General features: G+C 39.2%; 1 protein-coding gene across 5 annotated transcripts in view; it reads right to left on the bottom strand.

Moving 5' to 3' along the window:
- Window positions 1–22,335, bottom strand: part of ZFYVE26 (zinc finger FYVE-type containing 26) — a 46,848-nt gene that overhangs the window by 17,762 nt on the left and 6,751 nt on the right. For 3 of the 5 annotated variants that reach the window (XR_007631415.1, XM_050335004.1, XM_050335005.1), the window contains exons 6-26: window positions 21,453–21,617; window positions 20,315–20,403; window positions 19,885–20,045; window positions 16,537–16,719; window positions 15,317–15,970; window positions 14,630–14,719; window positions 13,860–13,928; window positions 13,089–13,240; window positions 11,582–11,780; window positions 10,947–11,210; window positions 10,645–10,764; window positions 10,203–10,367; window positions 9,092–9,319; window positions 7,645–7,750; window positions 6,252–6,988; window positions 5,507–5,703; window positions 4,551–4,655; window positions 3,840–3,962; window positions 3,514–3,690; window positions 2,120–2,366; window positions 921–1,019 (exon numbers count right to left, since the gene is read on the bottom strand). Coding sequence is in view for 4 of the 5 variants with exons in the window: in XM_050335004.1 (XP_050190961.1) it covers window positions 921–1,019; window positions 2,120–2,366; window positions 3,514–3,690; window positions 3,840–3,962; window positions 4,551–4,655; window positions 5,507–5,703; window positions 6,252–6,988; window positions 7,645–7,750; window positions 9,092–9,319; window positions 10,203–10,367; window positions 10,645–10,764; window positions 10,947–11,210; window positions 11,582–11,780; window positions 13,089–13,240; window positions 13,860–13,928; window positions 14,630–14,719; window positions 15,317–15,970; window positions 16,537–16,719; window positions 19,885–20,045; window positions 20,315–20,403; window positions 21,453–21,617 (4,330 nt within the window). In the remaining variant the exon portion in view is untranslated. The remainder of the gene's footprint in view (window positions 1–920; window positions 1,020–2,119; window positions 2,367–3,513; window positions 3,691–3,839; window positions 3,963–4,550; window positions 4,656–5,506; window positions 5,704–6,251; window positions 6,989–7,644; window positions 7,751–9,091; window positions 9,320–10,202; window positions 10,368–10,644; window positions 10,765–10,946; window positions 11,211–11,581; window positions 11,781–13,088; window positions 13,241–13,859; window positions 13,929–14,629; window positions 14,720–15,316; window positions 15,971–16,536; window positions 16,720–19,884; window positions 20,046–20,314; window positions 20,404–21,452; window positions 21,618–22,335) is intronic. The other 2 variants (XM_050335006.1, XM_050335007.1) reach the window with 2 other exon arrangements.

Raw genomic sequence — 22,335 nt, 5'->3', positions numbered from 1 at the left:
TCCAAGCAGATACCACGTTGCAAAGAAACATTTAAGGACAACAATGCATTCAAGTTTTGTAACAGCATACAGATACTAAGCTGACCATTACAAAAAAAAAAAAATGAAGAGGCACACAGCCCAATCCAAGACACTGCTGTCACTTCATGTACGCAAGAAGAGTCTTCAGTTCAGGACACAGACAAGGAAATAGCTCAGACGCTCTCAACTGTAGATCAGGATATCACCATGCAGTTCTAATTCAGGCCCATCACTTGCTGAGAAAGATCAGTCCTGGAGGTCTGAGGATATTCTTTGCTAGCCTTTCTCCAGGAGCACAGACTTTGCATCTCTTACAAAGAGAGCACCTCTTGCATTAGATGCTGAACAGAAGCTATAGAAGAATTTGTGGTTGTTTTCTAGCTACAAATATTCTTGAGTTGTTTTGGCTTAAATTGCTTAAGTTTCTATTTATTTGTGTATAAGAACTGTGAGTGAAGCCTCTCATAAAAAACAAGGTGTGCTATTTTCCTCAGGTCACAAGAGGGATCCTAGAAAAAAAGTAAATTCAAGGACCCTAGAACAACGTGCCCAGTATACAAACTGGGAAAAATTTGCTGTGAGGGGCTGCTCGCTGCTGGGGAATGGGCTGGGCATTGGTTAGCAATTGTATTTTGCAGTATCTGTTTTTCTTGGGTTTTATTCCTCTCTATTTCTTATATCCCTTTTCATCATCAGCATCTTCATCATTATTGTTACTGTATTTTACTTAATTTCAGTTATTAAACTGTCCTTATCTCAACCCACAGGTTTTACTCTTTTCCAATTCTCCTTCACATCCCACTTGTGAAGGGGCTGGTGAGGGAAGTGAGCGAGCAGCTGTGTGATACTTAGGTGCTGCTGAGGTCAAACCATGACAGGCACCAAGATCTTTATCTTACCAGTAAAGCTGACAGGAGATAGTTCCGATGATCCCGATTTAGACAACGCTTCACAATCCAATACCTGATTGAGACTTTCTTGGATACGTATCAGAGAATCTAGGACAAAGGGAAGAAACGAAAAAAACAATTAGGACAATACTGGCCAATACATCTACCTGTTTTCAAGAATAGAGGAATCCATTCACAGGAGTACATAAGAATGTCAGCACAAAACATGACTACTCATGTAATTAAAAATTACTGTTTTCATGCAAATGAGCCCACAGTAATTAATGCAAAACTATATAAATTTCAATTACTTAAAAAACAAAGAAAGGGATCTTTATCAAAGCAATGGAGTACTGATAGGTACAGGAATAATGCAGCAGAGAATAAATCTCAGATGTAAAAACAACTGGCTGACATGAGATACTCATGGCAAAAAATGCTTCACATTGCAGTAGAAGGAACACACATACTTTCATAGTTATAGGTCATTTGGCAGGAAAAAACAGTTAAGTCTGATGCTTTTATGTTAGAAAGAGCTGCATCTTTAAATCACAAAATGAAGTCAACATTCAGAAACTGGCATAATGCAAGTTGGTACCTATCTGTAGATAGGTACACATCATTTTTAATACAGTGAGACTTAAAGCACTGGACTGGATCTGCAGCACCCTCTGCTGTTCCAATTCTAAAACCTTAATAGGAGCCAAATGCAGGAGAACCACAGACAACCACGATGAAAAGGGATTGGCAAACCAGAAAGGAGAACTATACTGAGAATGATAAACAGAATTACAAGTTTGAGTCTTCTATATGAGAAAAAGGAACAGGACTGTGGTCGGAGAAAATACCACAGAAGATTCAATCCCCATTCTACTTGAGGGAAGATGCAGTTGGGTGCAGGTTTTACAACTGTTTACATCATCAGTGACTTTGCTTTTAGTAGGAATAAAATAAAATGGATCAGTATTACGCAATAATAGAATAGAAAACCCCAAGAAGGAGCAACAGAGGAAAAGTCCAATAAATATTTGAAGCTGTTGGTCCTTGAAAATATCTATTTATAAGAAAGTCAAAGACTTGAAGAACACGATCTGGGATAGAGGGAGACTGGAGGCACACATCTGTTATGGCATGACTGCTGAAATGATTCTGGGTGGATATTGGCCCTTCTTTCCAAAATGAAAACCAGCATTCTGATAGACAGTCACCTGATCTCTTTTCTTTTAATGTGAAAGGGAAGTTGAGAGCTTTTTCTGCATATTTGGAAAGCAAATTGTTAATGTCTTCTACAGTAAAACCAATTTCCTGCCCAGCCAAGAGCTGGTGCAGTGTCTGCACAGCGACAGCTACCCAGTCCACCTTCATATTCATGAGGAGCTGTTCCAGCATGAGCAGTGGCCTTGAAGAAAGGTGGAAGTAGTTAACACGGGAGAGCTCAGGTAGAGTCAGCAGCACCTGAGACACAAGAAAAAAGTGTAGGACAAAATTATACACCTTCAAATCTGTGTTTCTGTGAGATTAAAGACAAGAAACTAGCACAGTAGCTTATGCAGAGAATGGAATAACAGCCGGAGGCCAAAAAAAAGGAGGTGGGACTTCTCAAATCCATTCCTACTTCTCTTATAAATTATTGAGTGTATTTGCAGAAATTACTCAGTTTCCACTTTCTATTCTACAAAACACTGCCTCATTTCAGAGGATATTGCAGAGTGGAAAACCTTTTGTGACCCTGTGACAAGTATGTTGTAGCAGAGTACAGCACATTCTCTTACAAAAATAAGCTTATAAAAAGCAAATTAGTCCCATCCTTATCCTTCCATCATTTGATGAAATGTTAAGAGGAGAAAATAAGAGCAATTCTCCTCCAGATGGACAGTTAATATGAACACTTTTCAAATGAAATCATGTCTTCAAAAGGAACAAGTAAGGACACAGGAAGCCCAGCAGAATACTGTTATGGCACACACTGGAGCAAGTTGCTATTTATAGTCCTACAGCAAAACAGACATTACCCTATATTTTGTTTACATGTAAAGCATTCAACTAAAGTAATGTAGTGATTAATGCATCTATTCCCAGGCTGAGTACAGAACTTGTAAAGACAAATGAGTAATACTGTCTGCCTCTGGAAGGCACTTGGGAAAAACATGAAGTGTCAAAGACCACCATACAGGTGGGCATATGTAGGACACCTGGTGTTACTGATACAGAGAGTAAGCTGAAGATACTTTTTTCTTCACCTGGGACAAAGATAGCAACTGTTCTGATAAACAACACAATTTTATTTTTATTCCATCCTACCCTTTTTTAGCCTGTGTGTTCCTCTACTCTCTACAACTCAAACAGAAGACTGATCTGTTCATGCTGGGAGTTAGAACCATCTCATAATATGGAACTGCAAAGATGGAGAAGGGGAAGAGAAGTTTTAAGGCATCTCTAACTTTCCTTTGGATCCTGAGACTCAGGATCTTAGACTTGATATTGTGAGAATGCTCTGGTAATATCTGCAAACTTTTTATATTATGACAATATTATGCCTTATAAAACTACTTATACAATTCTATACTGCCATTTAATCCCAGAGCGCGAGAGCGTTACTTGCCTTGGATCCTATGTAGAGTGCCTGGATTTCATTGCGGCGTGCTGTTGTCAAACTCGCGTAGAAGTGAGCTGTGAGGTAATCAGCCAAGAAGTGACAGGCTGCCAAGTTTGGATGCTGGTCAAGGGACTGTTCACTGATGGCAAGGCAAATACCAGGGTCTTCAATTCTTTGCAAAAGCTACAAAAGCAAACAAAATACATTGAAACTCTACAACATTCCTGGAAGGCAACCGAAAAGACCACGAAAACACACACAAAGAAGGCAAAGAAAACAGCTGTCAACTTATCTGACCTGTGGATATAAGGCTGAGAAAGTCTTACTATTACCTGCAATGCTTTTTCCATGTCTCCCATCTCCAGTAAGTGGAGAAGGTGCTCACGGCGCAGGTTGATCAAGTCTTCTCTTGGGACAGGATACAAGTGTCCCCATTCCTCACACAACTCATAATCCTAAAGAATTTAAAAAAAAAAAAAAAAGGTAAAAAATAAAAGGACAAACTCTGCCCTTCCTGATACAGCTGTTTCTCCCAGAGTTCTGATCAACTCCAAGAAATTCTATAAGCTTAGACTCCTCCACCACATGCAAAAAGTAAATAATTACACTGACAAGGAGGAGAAGATGATAGCCAATTTTGTCAGACACAGCCTGCATTGAAAATACCTTCTCATCTCATGATAAGCAAGTTGGTTTTTCAGAGAGACATTTTTAAAGCCAGCCAGATTTGTGCAGTGTTAGCATTTACCTAATAATCAAGGCTGTATTATGCCGATAGTAACGCTATTTTAAAATCTTCAAGATTGTAAAAGAAAAGAACAGGTTTTATCTCAGAGTTATAACTTAAGCATTATTAAGTACATGTAAATCTTGACATTAAACACGGATCTGTATTTGTTTCTGTAGCACAGAACTGAGTAACGAAATCCATCCTCCCAAGGTAATCTCCACTGAACCATGTTTTAAGATGGTATTTCAATGAATTTACCTACTTCAAGTTTAATGCATTCTAATCCAACAAAATTCACTTAATGATGCCTAACCTTTGCTTTCAGAATGATATTCATGACAGTCTGGGGGTCATCACTGCAGGCTTTTTTCAGATCCTGCCAGTCATTCCACAATGGTTCATTTTGCACATTCAAAATCTGAAAAAGTTAATATTAGAGTAGCACAGATTTTAAAAGCTTAATCTACAGCAATCAATACCCTAATGAAACCAGCTGAGCTGATCACTTCAAGAGCTGCTTCATAGAAAGAAAAAGTCAAAAAGGAGACCCACATGGATCTTTCAGGGATGATGAAATGCCCTTGCACTCCAAATAAACTATGTAATTTTCTCAGAGGCTTGAGTCTACAAAGCACATTTATAAGGGAAATTTTTTGAAATATTAGATGGCAATAATTATGGATGCAAAAGTACACATATATTGCAGACATTGCTGGTACTAACAGAGAGACAACTGAGTTGTCAGCAGAACCAGACAGAGCTCAGCAAGGATGACTCATTTTTTTGCTCTTTTTGGCTTCTCAGTCCATGCTGAACTCCAGGCCAGCCTGTCTGACTCAGCTTTGGTATCTGCACTATCCTGCAGTGAGAAGAACTGACTGCAATACAAACTCGTTCATTGGACCACTAGTCTTGTACACCAACTGCACGTCTCTTATAAAATGATGAATTGCCATGGAAAGCTTCCAGAGGATGTAGCATTTGTATAGAATAAAAAACCAAATACTTTGCAAAACAAGCAGACTCACATAAATGTTTACATCTCAACACATTTGCAGATCTGAATGCTAATGGGAGAGTAGGAAAGTTACGGAAGACAAAAGCTCGAGTGTTAATGGGATACCACATTACTTAACATGAACTGTTTTGGATGAAAGACTTGAAAAAATATCATGTTCTAAAACAAAAGAAGAGTTAAAACTTTTCAGAGGGCAAGCTCCTCCTGTTGCCTCTTTTATCTCAGTGGTTACTTGCAGAATGACTTTGTACCTTTTGATAGACTTGAAGCTCTTTCTTCCTGCTCTGCAGACTGGCTTTCAGTTCACTGGTTACACCCTGGTCAGAGATGCAATACGCTAGGATTTCCAAACAGGCATCAAGGGGCCATTTGTCCAGACAGCGCAGGGCCAGCCTGCTTCTCAACACTGCATGTTTTACTGGGAACAAGTATTGCCAACCATCCTTATCTGTGGAGGAAACAAAACACTAGTCTGAAATTCAGTTTCTATGATTTGGAAAATAAAAATAAATCCCTCTCCTTGCTGGATCACACAACCAAAACAGTACAGGGCTGAAAAATCTATGTAAGAGTCATCCCAAGCATCAGATTTGTGGGAAGTAACCAAAGTTAGCATCAGATACTTACTATTCAGACTCCAAAAGGCACCTCCTTTCACAGGACACATCATCCATGCATGACAATAACACTGTTGTAAGAGATGTTGCATTAACAGTACAATGACCATTGTCTCCTGATGTATTCAGCTCTTCACATAAAAACAACACCACAGATGCATTCCAGTTTTCTTGTACTAAATTGGTCAGGATTTGCACATTTGCAAAACAGAAAGTACATCATCAAAAAAGAAAGTACACCATCAGCGAAAGAAAATTCAGGACCAAGGAAGGAAAATTATGGACCACTACTTTAGTTTCTACCTCCTGATCCAGGTTGGATTCTTCATTAAAAAGAAAAGAGACGAAGGAAAACAAAGTCTGACTTAATCATTCTTACCTTCAGCAGCTGCACAGCTCAGCACAGCATCCTTCACATTGACCACTTCCTCCACATCCTGACTATACAGATCCAAGACCTTCAGAGCCCTGTCCCAATCCTTTGCAACGAGAGCTTGTTCAAAGACTTCTGCTAACACTTTAACAGCCGTAGTGGAATGTAATCCTAGGAGAACCAGAGATACACATATCTTGCCAGAGAATACAGTAGCCAAACTGCTACCTTCCTCTTGATTCTGAAAGGGCTCGATCATAGCAAAAAAAAATCGTTCCAATATTGGGAACTTCTTCAACAATGCCTCACACTCCCTGGAAATCTGTTCCAAACCTAAGGGCACCTCCCGTTTGCCCCGAAACTCCATCCAAGACAAACTTGATTTGTGAATTTTCTGTATATTAGATGCACTCAGACATGCCACTGTGGCCATTAGTTTCGACTGAGACTTCAGGAAGTCCAGGGAGGAGGCAGTCAGTGTGTGCTGGCTCAAGTCATTCAGAGAGGATGGGGTTTGAGTGGAGATATCCTCAGAGGTCACTGCAGAATTGTGAATAGGTATTTCAACATCTGGCAGGCACTGGGAGGCACAGTGGTGTGCCAAGTTGCTGACGTTTGTCAGAAGAGACTTTGCCTGTCTGTTTTGCCTTGCGCTGCACAAGGACAGATGTTCACAGCAACAGTTAACAATAACCTGCTGCACATTCAAGTTCAACTCTTCTTTAGCCAGGAGAGAAGAAAGTCTGTAGGATTGAAAACAGAACCGGTTTACCCAGCACAATTTACACTTACATACTTCCACAAACGTTTTAAATGCTTTGAGAACACAAGCCCCCTGATACTCTTTCCAGGTACATACAGGGAAAGATTACACATCTCATTTTTTCTCAGTATGAAAAGATTGCATAGAGCACAATATTGATAACTCAGGGCTTATGCTGACATTCCTTTATGGAAAAGTAACTTACTCCTCAGACACTGACTTTTACTAATGCAAACCAGGGCAAGAGTCATGCCCAGTATTCTTAATAAGCCCTACTGGTCTATTTTATTTTATTACATTGCTAAGTTGCAAGTGCACTCCTCTGAACTGTCACACATTCAGTTAAAAAAAATCCACATGAATGCGATCTCACTTCACAACAGACAGAAATTGTTAAAAATATGGAGCCACTGTTTTCCCTATCAAAAAAATCTTCAGGTTGGTGGAGAAGCCACTGACTAAGCCCCTCCCTACACACTAATCCTTGCAGCATCAAGTGATGAGGTGGTGGGGCACAGCAGGCTTTACCTGTACTACCTGTGATAAATAGCCAGAGAAGAATTTAATCATGTCTGAGGTACAAAGTCAACAACACCAAAATAACCTACAGAGGTATATTATCTGAAAAGCACCAACCTGTCAGGATGAACTTGCCTCTCAAAAACAAGCTGGGAAAGCAGCTGAGATGGACTCTGCTGCAACAGTATGAAAGGGTTCCCCACTTTAACTTCTGAAGATGTATCTTAAAAAAAAAAATCAGAGTATTTATTATAATACAAACACATTAGTTTAATACACTAACCAACTCCTGTTTTAGAAACACAAATTTTAAAAGCATGAGAAACCACTGGTAAAATCCACAGTAAATTGCAAGGTGTTTGTGATTATGATATGCCTCTCAAATGTGGCACCACTTGTTCACATTTTACTGGACCTATTACCAAAACAGGCAGAGTGGAGATTCTTTGGAGTGCCTTTAAGCAAGATCTAGATTCAAACAGTTTTGCAACTCTACTTCAAACTTGCACCAAAATGTATTTGTGGTGAGAAGTAGAAAATGTGCATAATTAGTTTCTGAGGAGTCTCTGGATGTAGATTAGTGAGACCATGCTCTATTCAAGCCAGTTAGCAAAGGCAGAGGGAACTCACAGGTGTACAGCTACTTTTACAAAAGGAGTGAAATCCTAGCCACAATTGCTAAAAAGCATTCATATCCACTACCAAGTTATATCAAGTAACTCTGAAAATATTCTCATAAGTTAACTTTTTTTCCAGTACAATAAAATTTCCCCAAAACTCACCCAGCCCTTAAATATTGTGCAATTTTTGGCTTTGGCAATTAGTCAGGGAGGGTTGAATCATGTGCAGGCAGAAGTTACAATTGGCATGGCAGTGATCTGAAAACTGAACCAGCATGTCTGTAAACAGATCTTCACCCTTCTTCCTTATTCTCTTGGGAAGGTATTCTCTGAAATCAGTACTGTGGTATTTTACAGTAGAGCAGCTCAATTACTGTCAACTTTAAAAAACAGACAAGCGTTTTTTCTCCTAGCACCGTGAGTTATTCTGTTCTTATGACAGCTTTAAGTGCTAACAGTGCATTCCTTTTCATGGTCCACCATCACCTGTTGATTCTATGAAAAAATTCTGCCTGGTTACCTCTGCATGGCCTTCTACACATTCTTTGCTTATCTCTGTGGAGCAGAAGGGCATTTGCTGCCTCTAAGGGAGCTGTAAAGTGTACACTATGCTGATTTACTGGATGCAAAAATCAATCTCGCCTTATAGGGTAGTGCTAAGAATTTTTGGAAGTTAGGGTTTGTTTGCTTTGTCTAAATGGAGTGCAGAATCTGTTCTCATTTTCCTGCTGCCATCAGCTATTTTTATCTGGGCTGTGGGTGTCCTAGGTGTTAAGAAACAAACTTTAAAAAATGTAATAATCAGTGGAAATCAAAAGATCTGACTACGCACAGGTACTAAGCACATTTGGCAAGGAACACAATTTTTTCACAACTACTTTTCAGAATCAGGCCAGTCTGGGTGTCTGCACCTCAGCTCAGACTTTTCTGTAGAAACCTCTTACCTAGTTCTGCATTCAGGCTTCGTAGCACAACAGCAGCCAGTGTAGTGATGTAGTCAAGGAAGGCCTTCACAAAATTTGTCTGCGTGTTGCTCTCAGGCATGGTTTGGGCATGTTGGTCAAGAGTTCTCAGCAGAAGCTGGGTTTGATTCCAAACCAGGTGTTTCTCCAGCTCCGCAGGTTTGAGAGAGCCCTGCTCCACCAAGGTGCCAAGAAGACTCCCTTTAGAGTCTGGTTGAAGAGAACAGATGTACATTCAAGATTCAAGAATTAAATGGCAAGAAGAAGGGGGATGAGAGATTGGGGAGAAAGAGAAAGAAATGCTTTAGGCTAATTTCCTCTCTGCAATTATAGATCTCAGAACAGACATTATAATTTAATTGAAAGCAAGAGAAGTTTTCACAGCAAAATAAATCTGTAGTTCATCCAAATTGGTAACCATGCCTCTGACAAGTTAAAAATATATTAAGGCAGACCCAAAATTTATCTAGTTCTGTGTTGTTAACACTTATTCTAAAACACAAGTGTTGAGCAGTCCTTGTGCTCCACAACACTTAACTCTTAGAGCTCACTTAAATTTTGCTCTTTAAATATTTTAAAAATACCAAAAAGCCATTTAGAAATTTGGTAAATGGGAGAAAAACAATGGAAAAAACCCACCAGTACTATATAGTGAAGAGAGCTGTGAGAAAAAGCAACTGTGGAAGACTTCTTCTGAAAAGTTTTATGAAAAACTCTATGAAAATTAGAAGGTATTATGATATTATGAAGAGGTTTTTTCTTATTAAAAAAAAAAGAAAAAAACAACAGTAAGGATACACCTATTTATCTATAAGTTGCTGTATTAAAATATATTTAAAGAATTCCTTGCTAGGACTGAAGAGAAATAGGACAAATAATAACTTCTCCGACAATATCACAACTTTAGTTTTGAAAACTAATGCCCAGAATATAAGAATTACAGATAAATGTTACACTTTTCATTTATGATTTTTAAAATATGTATTCATGCACATGTCAAAGAGCATTACTACTAGATTTATTGTTGTCTGAAAAGGCCACAGCAAAAATTTAGGGCCATATATCAGTCTTCATGATCACAAAAATAACTCACCCATAGAACATTCAACAGATGTCAGTGCTTTTAGGATTTGATCCAGATTTTGTGATAAAACAATTTCATTAGTAATACTTTCTTCAGTCAAGGCAGGGTAGCAAGTTTGCAGAAGGTCTACAATACTGCATCGAAAATGACTTCCTATTTTCTCATCTGAGAACTCTGAAAAGAGGGAGAAAGAAACGGCAACTGTAACAACTGAAAGAAGTATTTCTGTTTTGCACAGAAAAAGGCCCACAGAACCAAAACTGTATTATGATACAACAAATTCAAAGCATTTCAGTTTATTCAGAATTGAGCTTGGGTCATCTCCCCCCTCTGTTTTTTGTTTTAAATGTTAAGCTAAAAAAATGGAAAGTCTGAATTTCCATTGCAACAGAAGGCAAAAATTTGATTTAAGCACATTTCAGCAGAGAGCCTTATCAGCAAAGCATACTACCTGGCTTGGATTGACCTTGCGATGTGCAGGAATAGTTGAGAACTTTACTTATTTGCTGGAGAACTGCCGGGAAACCTTTTACTCCTTCAGAGTGCACTAATACAAAGTCAGGTCGGTGGCCTGGAACAGTCATTGTGCAAAGGTAGACAAAGTTTAAGTTAGGAGTGGAAAAAGGAGAAGCTAACATGAAAGTACAAAATGAGATTTAACTAAAACTCAGGTGTGAGCACAAACCATGCAGCATAGAGAGGCACTTTCTGTTCCCAGGCCCATGCTGATAAACACAAAAATCAAAAGCCTACCCCGAGTTTCCAGGCTGTTGTACAGTCTTCTTTCTGCTGTCTCCAAAAGTTGTTTGCATGTCTTCCAAAGATGGCACTGAGTACAAGCTAGGTCAAACGCTGCCATTGCTGAAGGACTGAGGTCCTCAAGGGCTTCCCGCAGAGGATCAGTATGCTCCAGATGGATGTTCCTGATCCAGAAGTTTTCTTGGAGAGTAGGGGCAAGACTTCCAGAAGTTGCAAGCAATTTATCAGTAACATCCGAGATGGAATAAAATACCATACCTACATGTGTCATCAAAATACACAATCACTAATTAAACAGCATAGGTATCTCAGATCCTCTCATGGGTAACTATTTTTTAACGTTTATAGAAAATAATTCCATAGGTGGTCTGCTTCATGGACCAATCACCATAGAATGGATACAACTAACTTGGCATCAACAGCGAGTTTCAGCACCCTTAGTCTCCTTTCGACTCAAAGAACCAGCACATACTGTTCTGAACAAACACTGCACTTATTTTGAAAGTATTTAAATTAATTTAATGTTTAAATTATTCAAATTATTATTCAAATTAATTAAAATTGCTTTCTCCTGTTTTCCCCTTCTCCCTCACCTTTCATGAGAACAACTCAAAAAGCCCTGTCCTTACCAGCTGCTGCTGCATTCCCAATAGCTTGCAGAGTTGAACGGCCACTGCCAGATTTCCTGATGCCTCCAGTGCCATCTGATACTTGATTCTCAATATTGTGCTCCACTCTTGCCATTTCTCGTACCGCCTCTTGGTAGCGCTCCATGAAAACTAATTCACCATAGCAAGGGGAAGTATCCAGATTAAACATCAAAGCCACCTTTCAAGAATAACAATAGATGTAATTACAGAGCATGTCAAAAGAAGTTTTCAAAGGTCAAAAAGCTTTAGTGGGTTTTAGAGATGAAGGAATAAAATAAAACAGGTACTTTAACTGAAAAATGTCCCCAGACATTTCAGAACAGGCTGAAATGGTGGGGTTTTTTTCTAGAGAGTTTTAAGTACCTGAAAAAAAAGGACCTTAGAGACATTTTTCAATTATTTTTATAAAGCTCAGTTATTATTTACTGCAGGGCTAGTGTTGAATTAATTTCCATAACCCACACCTTTCAGAATGACTCTTCATGGTTTCAATATACTATGCAACAAGAGACATCTATCAATTCTGCACTCCAAAGTAAACTATTTTAAACAAGTTCTTATTCAGCAAGGAATACCTTCTAGAAATTTAAACACACAGTAGCTAGGCAGAGCTGTGCAAGTTCCTACTGTCAAAACAACAACAGAACACAAACCAAGCTTAAAGTCTTTATCATCAGCAATACTGAAAATCAAGGCAACAAAGCAAAACAAAATGCTTCTTTGGCCCTGTAAGCAGGGAAAAGATGAAGTGGCAGGCTTGGCATCAAACAGAACTAATGGGTTGAGCAGTAAGCTGATGTTAACGCAACGCCTAAATGATCTTAACTGCTCTAGTATGGCTATCTGAAACTTAGCCAGGCCACAGTTTTTTGCAGAAGATCCAATAATTGATGCACTTCAAGATATTTTTTCAGAGCATCAACCCAAAAGCCACACAGACAAAGGTACGCTGTCAGGGAGAAAAGAACCAAAAATGTGCACACTGCCCATTTCAAGTCTTTCTCTCTGTTTTCAATACCATGAATTTAGCCTCAAAACACACCTCCTCAAATAAACGTAATCACCACTTTGGCTCTGCTTTGGGTAAGGAATACTTTTGCGTGCTTCTGCCAAGTTTACAAGTGGCACAATGTTGTGGTTTTGAATCACTGAGTAACAAAAGCAGTTCAGATGCTGCTTCCTCATGAGGCTTCATGTGAGTTCTTTGTGTTCTTCATTCAGTTGAAACACCGTGCTTGGTTAGCTCTCATCAAACATCTGCATGCTTTGAGAACCCAGGTTTAGAGAAAGTATTTTTATATAACAAGGCAAAAGACCACTTGAATCCTTAGGATGTTGGTTTGCAATATCTTTGTTCCTTTTACTTGCTTCTACTTCTGAAGTGATTCTTTCACTTGGAATGCAGATGCTTCAGCCCTATGCTTGCTAAATGCAGAACAAGCAGGAACTTCATTCAAAAATCAAAACATACATGCAACTCATTTACCTGATGGGCTTCCAAGAAGTTTCCTCTCAAAACACAAGAAACTAACAGTGATTCTGGAGGGGAAAGCATCATAGGAATGAGGGGGTTCTGTTGATGTGGTCTAGCCCTGCTTTCCAAATCACTTGAGCCAGACACACTACTCGTACTTCCCTCTGCAAGAAAGAATCAGTATACATTAAGGAAAACACATTTCACTGGATAACAGCCAACTATCAGATAACAGCACTTCACATATTTAACACAAAAATATAGGAGCCGAGTTACAAGCAAGTTTTATGGTAAAGAGGTCAATATCTTGTTAAAAATTCTCATAATATTTCACTATTTGGTCAGAACTTCCAGTTTGGACCCTAGCCCAGTGTAACACTGTTCAGCAGTTACATAACATGCTTGCAGCACTAGGGTACGGTTCAATCTGGGTAAAGGGAGAAGTCTAAAGTATTGGACCTATTAAATCAATCCAGCATGCCTAAGCATGTTTTAGGTTACATGGCTACTAGCCCACTAACTTTTTTGACGGTCTGCACATCACTACATTGTATATTGTTTCCTGCAAGCCAAAGATCGCAAGAAAAATCTAATTTTCTTATTCCAGAAGAAGACATACATATTATTCTAACTAGAAAAAAGTCAGCCAAAAATGGGAGCTCTGAGAAGTGAAAAGTTATAATTCTGTCCTGCATAGAGCAGTAATTCACGTTAACTAGTCATGCAAATACTTCATCATGCACATTGAGAAGACAAAGAAACACTACTTTTGTGGCTTAATACCTGAGGTACTGGTGCTTAGCTCACTACTTGTACCTTCTAATGATGGACTGGAAATTCCCTCTTTCCCATCTAAAATGCAAACAAATCAAAACCAGCACATTAAATGCACTTTTTTTAGAAAAGGTAATTAAAACTTACTGCAAATAACAGATCAGGCAACCTCAAGAGATATTCAAGAGTATCTCACAAACCAGCCACCACTGATGTCTACAGTAAATGCAAAAACTGCTGATTTGAAGAAAATGCTGGGCAAGAGACTATGTTGTGGTGGCCCATCTGACTCACGTCAGATACTCTGAGCTTCTTATTTTGAAACATGCCACTCCAAAAGTCCAAATGCCTTTTAAAGGCTAAATAGAAAAATGGTGAGGAACACAACTTTCTCCTAAGACTGCCAATTTACACCACAAACTCCTGCAAATTCACATCCTAGATAATACTGTGATAAGAAAGAAAATATACCAAACATTCACTGGACATAGTGGAGAAAGGGAAAAATTGGTACTGTAGTTGAAGTCCTCCCCTGCCCCAAATCAGACTGTGTATGGAAGAAGTTATTTAAACAGGTAAACTTCAGGAAAACAATCTCAATCCAAGTGGAACTGGACTAAGATACTTCAAACCAGTTAGAAAACCAATGGAAATAAATCTAGTTCTCTACTCCTAGGCCATTAAAACTAATTGTATTCAGCTGTGAGCTCAGCAAAATTATATATGTGATTATGTAATTATTTCAGAGATGTCTTCTCCACGTCACTGTTTCAACCCACCTGTCTTGTACCTTTGAGATCTACTCCGTTTCTTAAGGCTGGAGCACCTGATTAAAGAGCAGTATCTCCTAGAGGCTGCAAGCTGATGTTCTGTGAAAGATTTAAGCAAAAATATTACTAAATAGCCGAACAGGCCATCAACTGTTATTTGTCCGTCTTAAAGAATCTAGCAGCACATGTACATAGGTAGAACTCTAATGGCAAATATAATAGTACAAGAGAGAGTTCCACTTGTTTTGCTGAAACAACCTGGTTCTTCAGTAATGAAGGGTAGTATGAACCCTGACCCAGTCAACAACTCTGATACATGTTCCTAAAATTTCCAGACTAGACTAAATCAACACTGTCCAGGAATGAGCTGAGACTATTTGGCTTGCACTAGATCGAACACCACCCTGTCCCTTCATATCCCTGCACCGTGACTTGTGACAAAGAGGCGGGAGAAAGGCAAACAGAAGCAGCATGTCCACAAAGGGGAGGTAAAAAAGAAACCCCAAATTTCTGATTGGCATAGAGATCACTCCTGTTGGAGAATGGTACAAGAACTCAATGATCTTCAACTCGGTCACTCTCCCAGTATCTGCTCCCTCAGTAAGATGCTCAGGGAATTTAGTCTTGAGATCACTGCCTGGATAACTTTAAAAGAACAGTGTTGATATATCAGAAAGTGCAAAATAGAAAGCCTACCTGCATTTCTGTTACTCATCACCACTTTGAATCGCCAGTGAGCTTCAGAAAGATATTTGGAAAACTGTAACAGGCGACTTCCAAAGGCATCTCTGCTCACAGAAAGGTTCAAACACTCAACAAGCTCCAGCTCTTCACGAAGCACATTACTGGAGTCCCATGGGAGAGAACTCTGAATTTCTTCCAGATGGTTGAGAAGCAATGTGAGGAAGGCATCCATGGCCACATCATCCACTAAAAATCCAGTAACATCACTGGTGAAGTGTTTCAGATCCAGGTAGTTCAGCTTAGATGTTTCAAAGCTTTTGCCACCTAACATCGAGTCACAAAGATCTCGGGTATCTGTGTGAACTGTCTGTGCAGCCAGCAGGTGCCCCTCTAACTTCTTTTCAGCCTCTTTTAGGTGCTGTGGACTTTCTGAGGTGGAAGACCAATAACTAGCACTGCCTTCTACAGTCCTAGTAGAACTCTTTTTGTCAAGGTCTTCATCCTCTGCATAGTCCTCAGGTAGAAGAGTCTCAGTATAGAGGTCACTGTAGGAAACAAAAAGTAAGGAGAAAATATTCTCCAAAACCTCCAGGCGCAGAGGAGCAGGAATGCTCCTTAAGAACTGCTGACACTTCAAAATGTACTGAGGAAATACTGAAGAGCAATCTGTATAATTAAAAAAAAAAGAAACGAACATTTACTACATTTTTCAGGGATTCCTTTTAAGAAAATCCTAGAAGAGAGAACAGTCCCAGTGGCTCAGACCAAATCACTCCTCCACAAATCAAGTAAATATATGCCCAACATTTTACATTTAAAAAGGTAGTGTGCCTTCTCCCTCTGAGTAATGCTGATTATCACTTTGTTCAATGATGTGCAAATTCAGATTACATCCATTTTAGTCATTGAATCAGTTTCAGGTCTGGGAAATCAAAAGCTCTTACAAAAGCATCCCTGCCACTACCATCCTATATCTAATATCACTTTCTTTCTGCATTATAGTTTTTGTATAGTTAACTTAAATGCTTTAAAACAAGGCAGGTAGCTTATTTATATCTGTTATTACTAAAGATAACAACGCCTCAAAGAAATGCCATTATACTTGCTTGCAGAGCATCCATAGCCCACTGAATAAAAACATCATAGGTACACAGGGTGCAACATTATCCCAATTCAGAGCCCAGCAACTGGAGAAGCACAAGCTACTGAACCTGAGAAAGGAGGCCAATCACCTGCTGGTTCCCCAGAAGTTCCATCCTCAGGGATATCAGCAAAAAGGCTGTGTATGCAATCCTTGCACTTGGAATGCTTATGTGAATTCACACAGAGAGCATAGATGGCATACTTCATGGCACAAAACGCTCGGAAGAGCGCCAGATTGCGCTGCTGACTCAGGGTGTTAGCGAGTGTTGCGGCTGTGGAGGGAAATCAGGGTAGTGAGGGGGTAGGAGATAGACAAGAAAAGTTAATTTTCTCCTGCAGTTCCTGCACAGCAGTATTTATCCAGTCTTTCTTCCCCAGTGTCACTTCCATCTCATCTTTGAATCTCACTGTTAATTTTGGAAAAAAGACCAAACAACCCAACCCACAACAGTTGGGCACAGAAAAGTCAGGTCTGGATCCCTTTCTAAAAAGAAAATTTTCTCTGAATTTGTGTAACAGGGCCTGGTTACAGCACAGAATGACCAAAATCTGCTCATAACGAGTCTCATTAGAAGTACGTGGTTAAGCTATACTGTTTCATTTACAACAGAGGGACAAACCCTCTGCCATCTCAGCATCTTAGAATTTTGTGTTGTAGTACACAGTAGATAAGTAGGGAGACATTGTAGACTGGCTATGACCATGGTGAGAACAGAGTACCACCACCTCTACAGATCTGTAGTAATAAATAGGTATTGCAGTTGATTCTACCCACAATGGCTGGCCATATAGATCAAATACAATCTGCAATTGATTCAAGAAACACACAGTCCCACAAGTCTCCTTCACATATTTATGCTAAAGGTGACTTAGAGAAGTACTGCACCCACTTCTCCTTTTTTTTGAGGAAAGGTATCACATGCCAGAGACATGATCCCTTCTTAGTACAACAGAACAGCAGAACTGCAAGTTATGTAGAAGTCACATCATCATCCCCTTATCCAACTACCGTACAAAGGTTACAAAAGACCAAAAAACCCACAACAAGCAAACATACAAAAGACAACTACACACAACCACACAGGGTGTAAAATTAGTGCTTGGAATCCACTATCCTGTATTCTTATACAAGGGGTAGATTGTCCCATTGCCTTCTGTCATGCAGGGAAAGGATTAGCCAAGTTTTTGTTAAACAAAGCACTGGTATGAAGCACAATGTACTGATAATGTCTGCATCCAAACCCTGGGACTGAATAGCGTTACTTAACCTAGAAAGTGTTTCAGCACTGTCCTCCACGAGGTTTGAGCATGATTGCAAAAAAAAAAAAAACAATCAGTCTGAACTCTTCTGAAAACTATAGGGCAGTCAAGACAAAATGACTGAGAGTGCAGTTGGAAACCATTATTCCCTATCACTGGCATTCTAAACAGAGACAACGGTGGAAAGTATAGACAGAACTGAGGAAACATCCAAGTATGAATCCTCTGCAGAATCCACGTGGCCATGGAAATGTTACAGCAGCAGCTCTACACTGATATGCAGACACCCAAAAAGCTCTCAGTACCACTGTCTTAAGAGGACTTCAGGCAGGTAAAGCCTGAGATTTGACAGTCCTCTGAAACAGAGAAATAGCTAGCTGGAGATACTACAAGATACACACTGGTAATCAAAAATAAGTTTAATACATTTTTGCCTCACATATAGAAAGACTGGATGCAGTGAATCTCTGTCAGTATTTGCATCAAAACAAATCCTTTTCACTGTACCAATACTGAAGAATTATCCTTTAATGAAAAGCACTTTTCTTCCTACGCCAAAAATTCTAATACCTGCCTTATTCTTGAATACTGTAACTCATGAGGAAATTGCTGTCCACCATTTCTTTTGTTAGTGTGACTGATCAAAGCCAGTGTTACCCATGGCCTGAACACAAGTGTCTACCAATACCACTACTTTGGTTACAGTAATGCAGCTGACAGATGTCTATCAGAAAGAAGGGGAAGAAGAGGAAGTATGTGGGGTGAGGGTAGGAGGCCCTCCTATGTCAGATGAATCGAAACTTTATGACTCCTCTCTTCCTTTTAAGTTTCGAAATAGATTATTTTAAAGGCTGTGTTTATAGAATTATCTGAATTTTGCAATAATCACTGGGTTGAAAAGGAGGACTTATTTTCCATTAATTAGTTCCATAAATTGCTGTGATACAAAAAAAAGAAGAGAAACCGCTTCCAGAGTTATTTTGCTAACGTCATGCAGCTCCCAGAAGATATGATGGGACTGCCTCTTCCTGGTTTTCAAGTTTTGACAGAATTTAAGCAGAAGAGAGAAATCAAATGTAAGAACTGGATAAAAAAACCCCAAAACAATACCAGCAGCAACAAAACAATTTCAGAAAGTAGGACACTGAAAATTAAGATCTATATAGAGTCTCAATCACTACATCTTTTAAGACTATTCAAGACAACTGTCATGACAATTTAAACACCAAAACCTGTAAAAGTAGAACTGGAAACCAACATCACAACAATATTATACTGGAAGGAGAGAAAAGTGCTTCCCACTAGGCAACCTGGAAAAATCTGTGCAAGATCCATCACTGAGAGCTCTCCACACAACTCAGGTTGAAATTACACATGTACAAATTCCAAACTATAGAAGGAATAAGGCACAAAAAATTACAGCTTCTTAGGTTCTAGCACACACAGGAAGACTGAGCTTCTATATTATTATTAAGAGGCCCTAAGAGAAAACAGCCTTACAACAGCAGCAGTTGAACATGGACACAGGTTGCAATCAAGAGTGTCCAGGGAGAGTCACTTCTAAGTGAAGTAATGTGTTTAGTAATCTCAGGCATTTTAGGCACCCAACTAGAACACGGGAAGGTGAGAGAAGTGAGGCAGGAGTTATGTAAACATGGCCTGTAGGTAAGCTTTACTGATTTAAATATTGAAGTTGGTAGCACTTACTATTAGAAGAAAGAAAAAACATTTTTGTACCTTTCAAAAAATGAAGATGTTGTAGTATGAGACATTGTCAATTTCATCTGGTTTTGCCCTTTGATTTTAAATTTAAGTGCAGAGGTGACTGAAATCCAAACCATTGACATGCACTTCAAACTAAGGGTATTACACAGTATAGAAGTTACAATGAGCAGCACATTTTAGGAACACATGCAAAGTCTTATTACCGTTTTGAAGCACTTTCAGAGATCTATGAGATCTCACAACTCCTTCTTGGGAGACAATTTACTCCCTAAAAGAATTCTAAAATAACTTCCACACACTCTCTAGATTTCTTCCCCAAAACAGCTGACAAGCAGTATCTTCCACAATCACAGAAGCAGGTCAAAAGAACAGATTCTTCCTGGTAGAAATACTGAGCATACATACTCAATGGATCGGGAGTTTTCTGTGTTCTCACGACCCTACACATTTACCCTGCATCTGCTGGTCTCTAGCAGGAACTTTCTGAAGCAGCTCAATAACATCGTCTTCATTCAGTGCCAGAAGATTAGTGAGATGATGCAGAGAGTACACTGCAGTGTGGCAATCCAGACTGTGCAAGTGTTGCAAAAGAACCTTCCTTGGGACAGTAATACTACAAGAGAGAACAAAGAGGTGGCACAGATTCAGATCTCAGTCAAGTTTAAAGACATAACTACCACTCTAATTCTGACTGAACCAAACTACTGCAGTTAAAAAAAAAACCAGAGCATAACTGCAGCCCAGGAAGCAATTTGAAGCCCTTGTGATATACAGTCAATGTCAGATGATTAGTCAAGAAAATAACACCTTTTCTATTCGCATACATAAACTAATAGGTAGCTTTGGCAAGACAGTTTGGAAAAGTCTTTCTGATCACTTTACCTGTTTTGCTGCATGCACCATTCAAGAACTTCCACGTGAGCCCACAGCCCATCACAAAAATCTTTCAATACTGAATCATTGCACAGATCCTAAATGGAAAGACAAATAAAAGCAGCACCTCTTTACAACTAATCCCTCAATCAGACAGCAGAACCAAGCCTGTGTCACATACAGTATGTTCCTAAGACTTCTTTACCAAGATAATAACTTTCAAATACAGAAAATTGCCAGTTTTATTACATAGCCAGCAAAGAAGGGCTATTCTGATGGAACACAGAGGTCAGTCAGTCTCCCCCTGACACATCTACAGACCATGGAAAGGTGTGGCTACATCCGTTTTCAAGATTAGCTTTCAAAATGCAAATTAATGCTTCTTAATAATGGTCCAAAAACTTTAGAACTAATCATCTACTAGAACAGATGACATACTGGGTAGCAGACAGTTATTCTCCTTTTCCATGTGCTTTTCTATTAAAGATGACTGCCTGCTAAAATCAGATCTAAGAGTTTCACTTTGCAGAGGCTACTGAATAGACAATAAGTCCCTCAAAGCAATACCAGCCTCAATCTGCACTATGATCCAGCAGTACAAGGCTCATCATCTCCACACCTCTGCCATCTAAGGCACTTGCCAGCCAGAAGACATCCCCTGAAGTGAGACACAGATGAAGGTTACCCCCAAACAAGGTGGATCTTTCACTCACAACTCCTGTGATTTATCATTTCACTGTGAGAGTAAGCATGGGGAATTTCCAAGCTACTCTGTTGCTGAACTCAGGCAGTTGTGACCAGAATTAGCCACTACCCAGGGATGACTCACTGGAGGAAATGACACAAAACAAAGACCCCCCAGGTCTTTTCAAAACTAATCAACAACCATTGTTGTTTTTCTTTCTCTTATGTTAACAGCAAAAGCTGAAGGGCTTACGCAAGAGAAACTTTCACACTCCCTTCACAGTTGAGGAATAAAAGAAAGTGTCCAATTATGTTACCTATACACAACTGTAGCATCTTAGCTTTCTAAATCCCATTTTGAGAAAGACCAACATTCTCACTGAAGACTCTGTGGTTTTACTTATTTTTGCAAACAAACTGCATTATCTGGGCTCAGACTGGGACACCGTCACTTTTCTTTCACCTGAGTTTTGTGTAGAGTCCATAGCAATGCTTTTGCTGATTCCAAGCTTTGACAATGAGTCCATCCTAGCAACACCAAGAGGCGGCTAAGAGGGTTGAATTCTCTCCTCAACAAACTGTTCAGGCTTGAGTAGTCTTCTCTTTTCAGTAAAGTTAATGCAGTCACCTAGAAAACAAAACGAAGAAGTATTCATTTTTCCAAAATGGAGAGACCCACAGTGCTGGCAGACTATGTAAGCAAGTAGCTGTTTCAATATTAGCTTCACTAAAACAGTGAAGTTCTGCATCTGGAACTTCCCTAAACTTACATTTCCCAAACCATCAGATTACTCATCAGCAAATTTGTCTTAAGGAAAAAAACCTCATTTCAAATGCTTACCAAAGAGCCAACTCACACTCACCCTACATTACCTTTATACTCCTCCTAGTGATTATGTCTCTGTCAAGGGCATTATGAAGGAGACTTCTATGAGCACATTACTTAGAAGTGGAAATATGTTCAACCTTAAAAACCTCGCATTTTAATAGTGACCACCTCCCTGCATTCTATTTTTTCTATCTACGTAAATACATTCAAATGAATTAATTACAAACACATTATTTTTCATCAGGACTTCCAGCTGGTTAAAACATAAATTTTTAAACACTGTTTATTAATATAAATTAAAACATAATTTACCATGCAAACTAGTCGCACAACCCCAAGTCTACCAGCATCAGAAAAGCAAAGCAACAAGTTCAAGGTAATGAGGTAAATTGAGTATCCAACAAAATTACAAGCAGAACACGGGACTTCTTAAATCCCCAAAGATTTAATCTTCAGTCTGCATGAAGCTTTTCCCAACATCTCACTAGCTGTTTTATCTTCAGCTGCAAGTTGGGGA

The sequence above is a fragment of the Myiozetetes cayanensis genome, unplaced genomic scaffold (genome assembly GCF_022539395.1).
Source record: "Myiozetetes cayanensis isolate MyiCay16 unplaced genomic scaffold, myiCay2020 scf6-25, whole genome shotgun sequence".
Lineage (NCBI taxonomy): Eukaryota > Metazoa > Chordata > Aves > Passeriformes > Tyrannidae > Myiozetetes > Myiozetetes cayanensis.
This window is presented reverse-complemented; position numbering and strand designations above follow the sequence as displayed.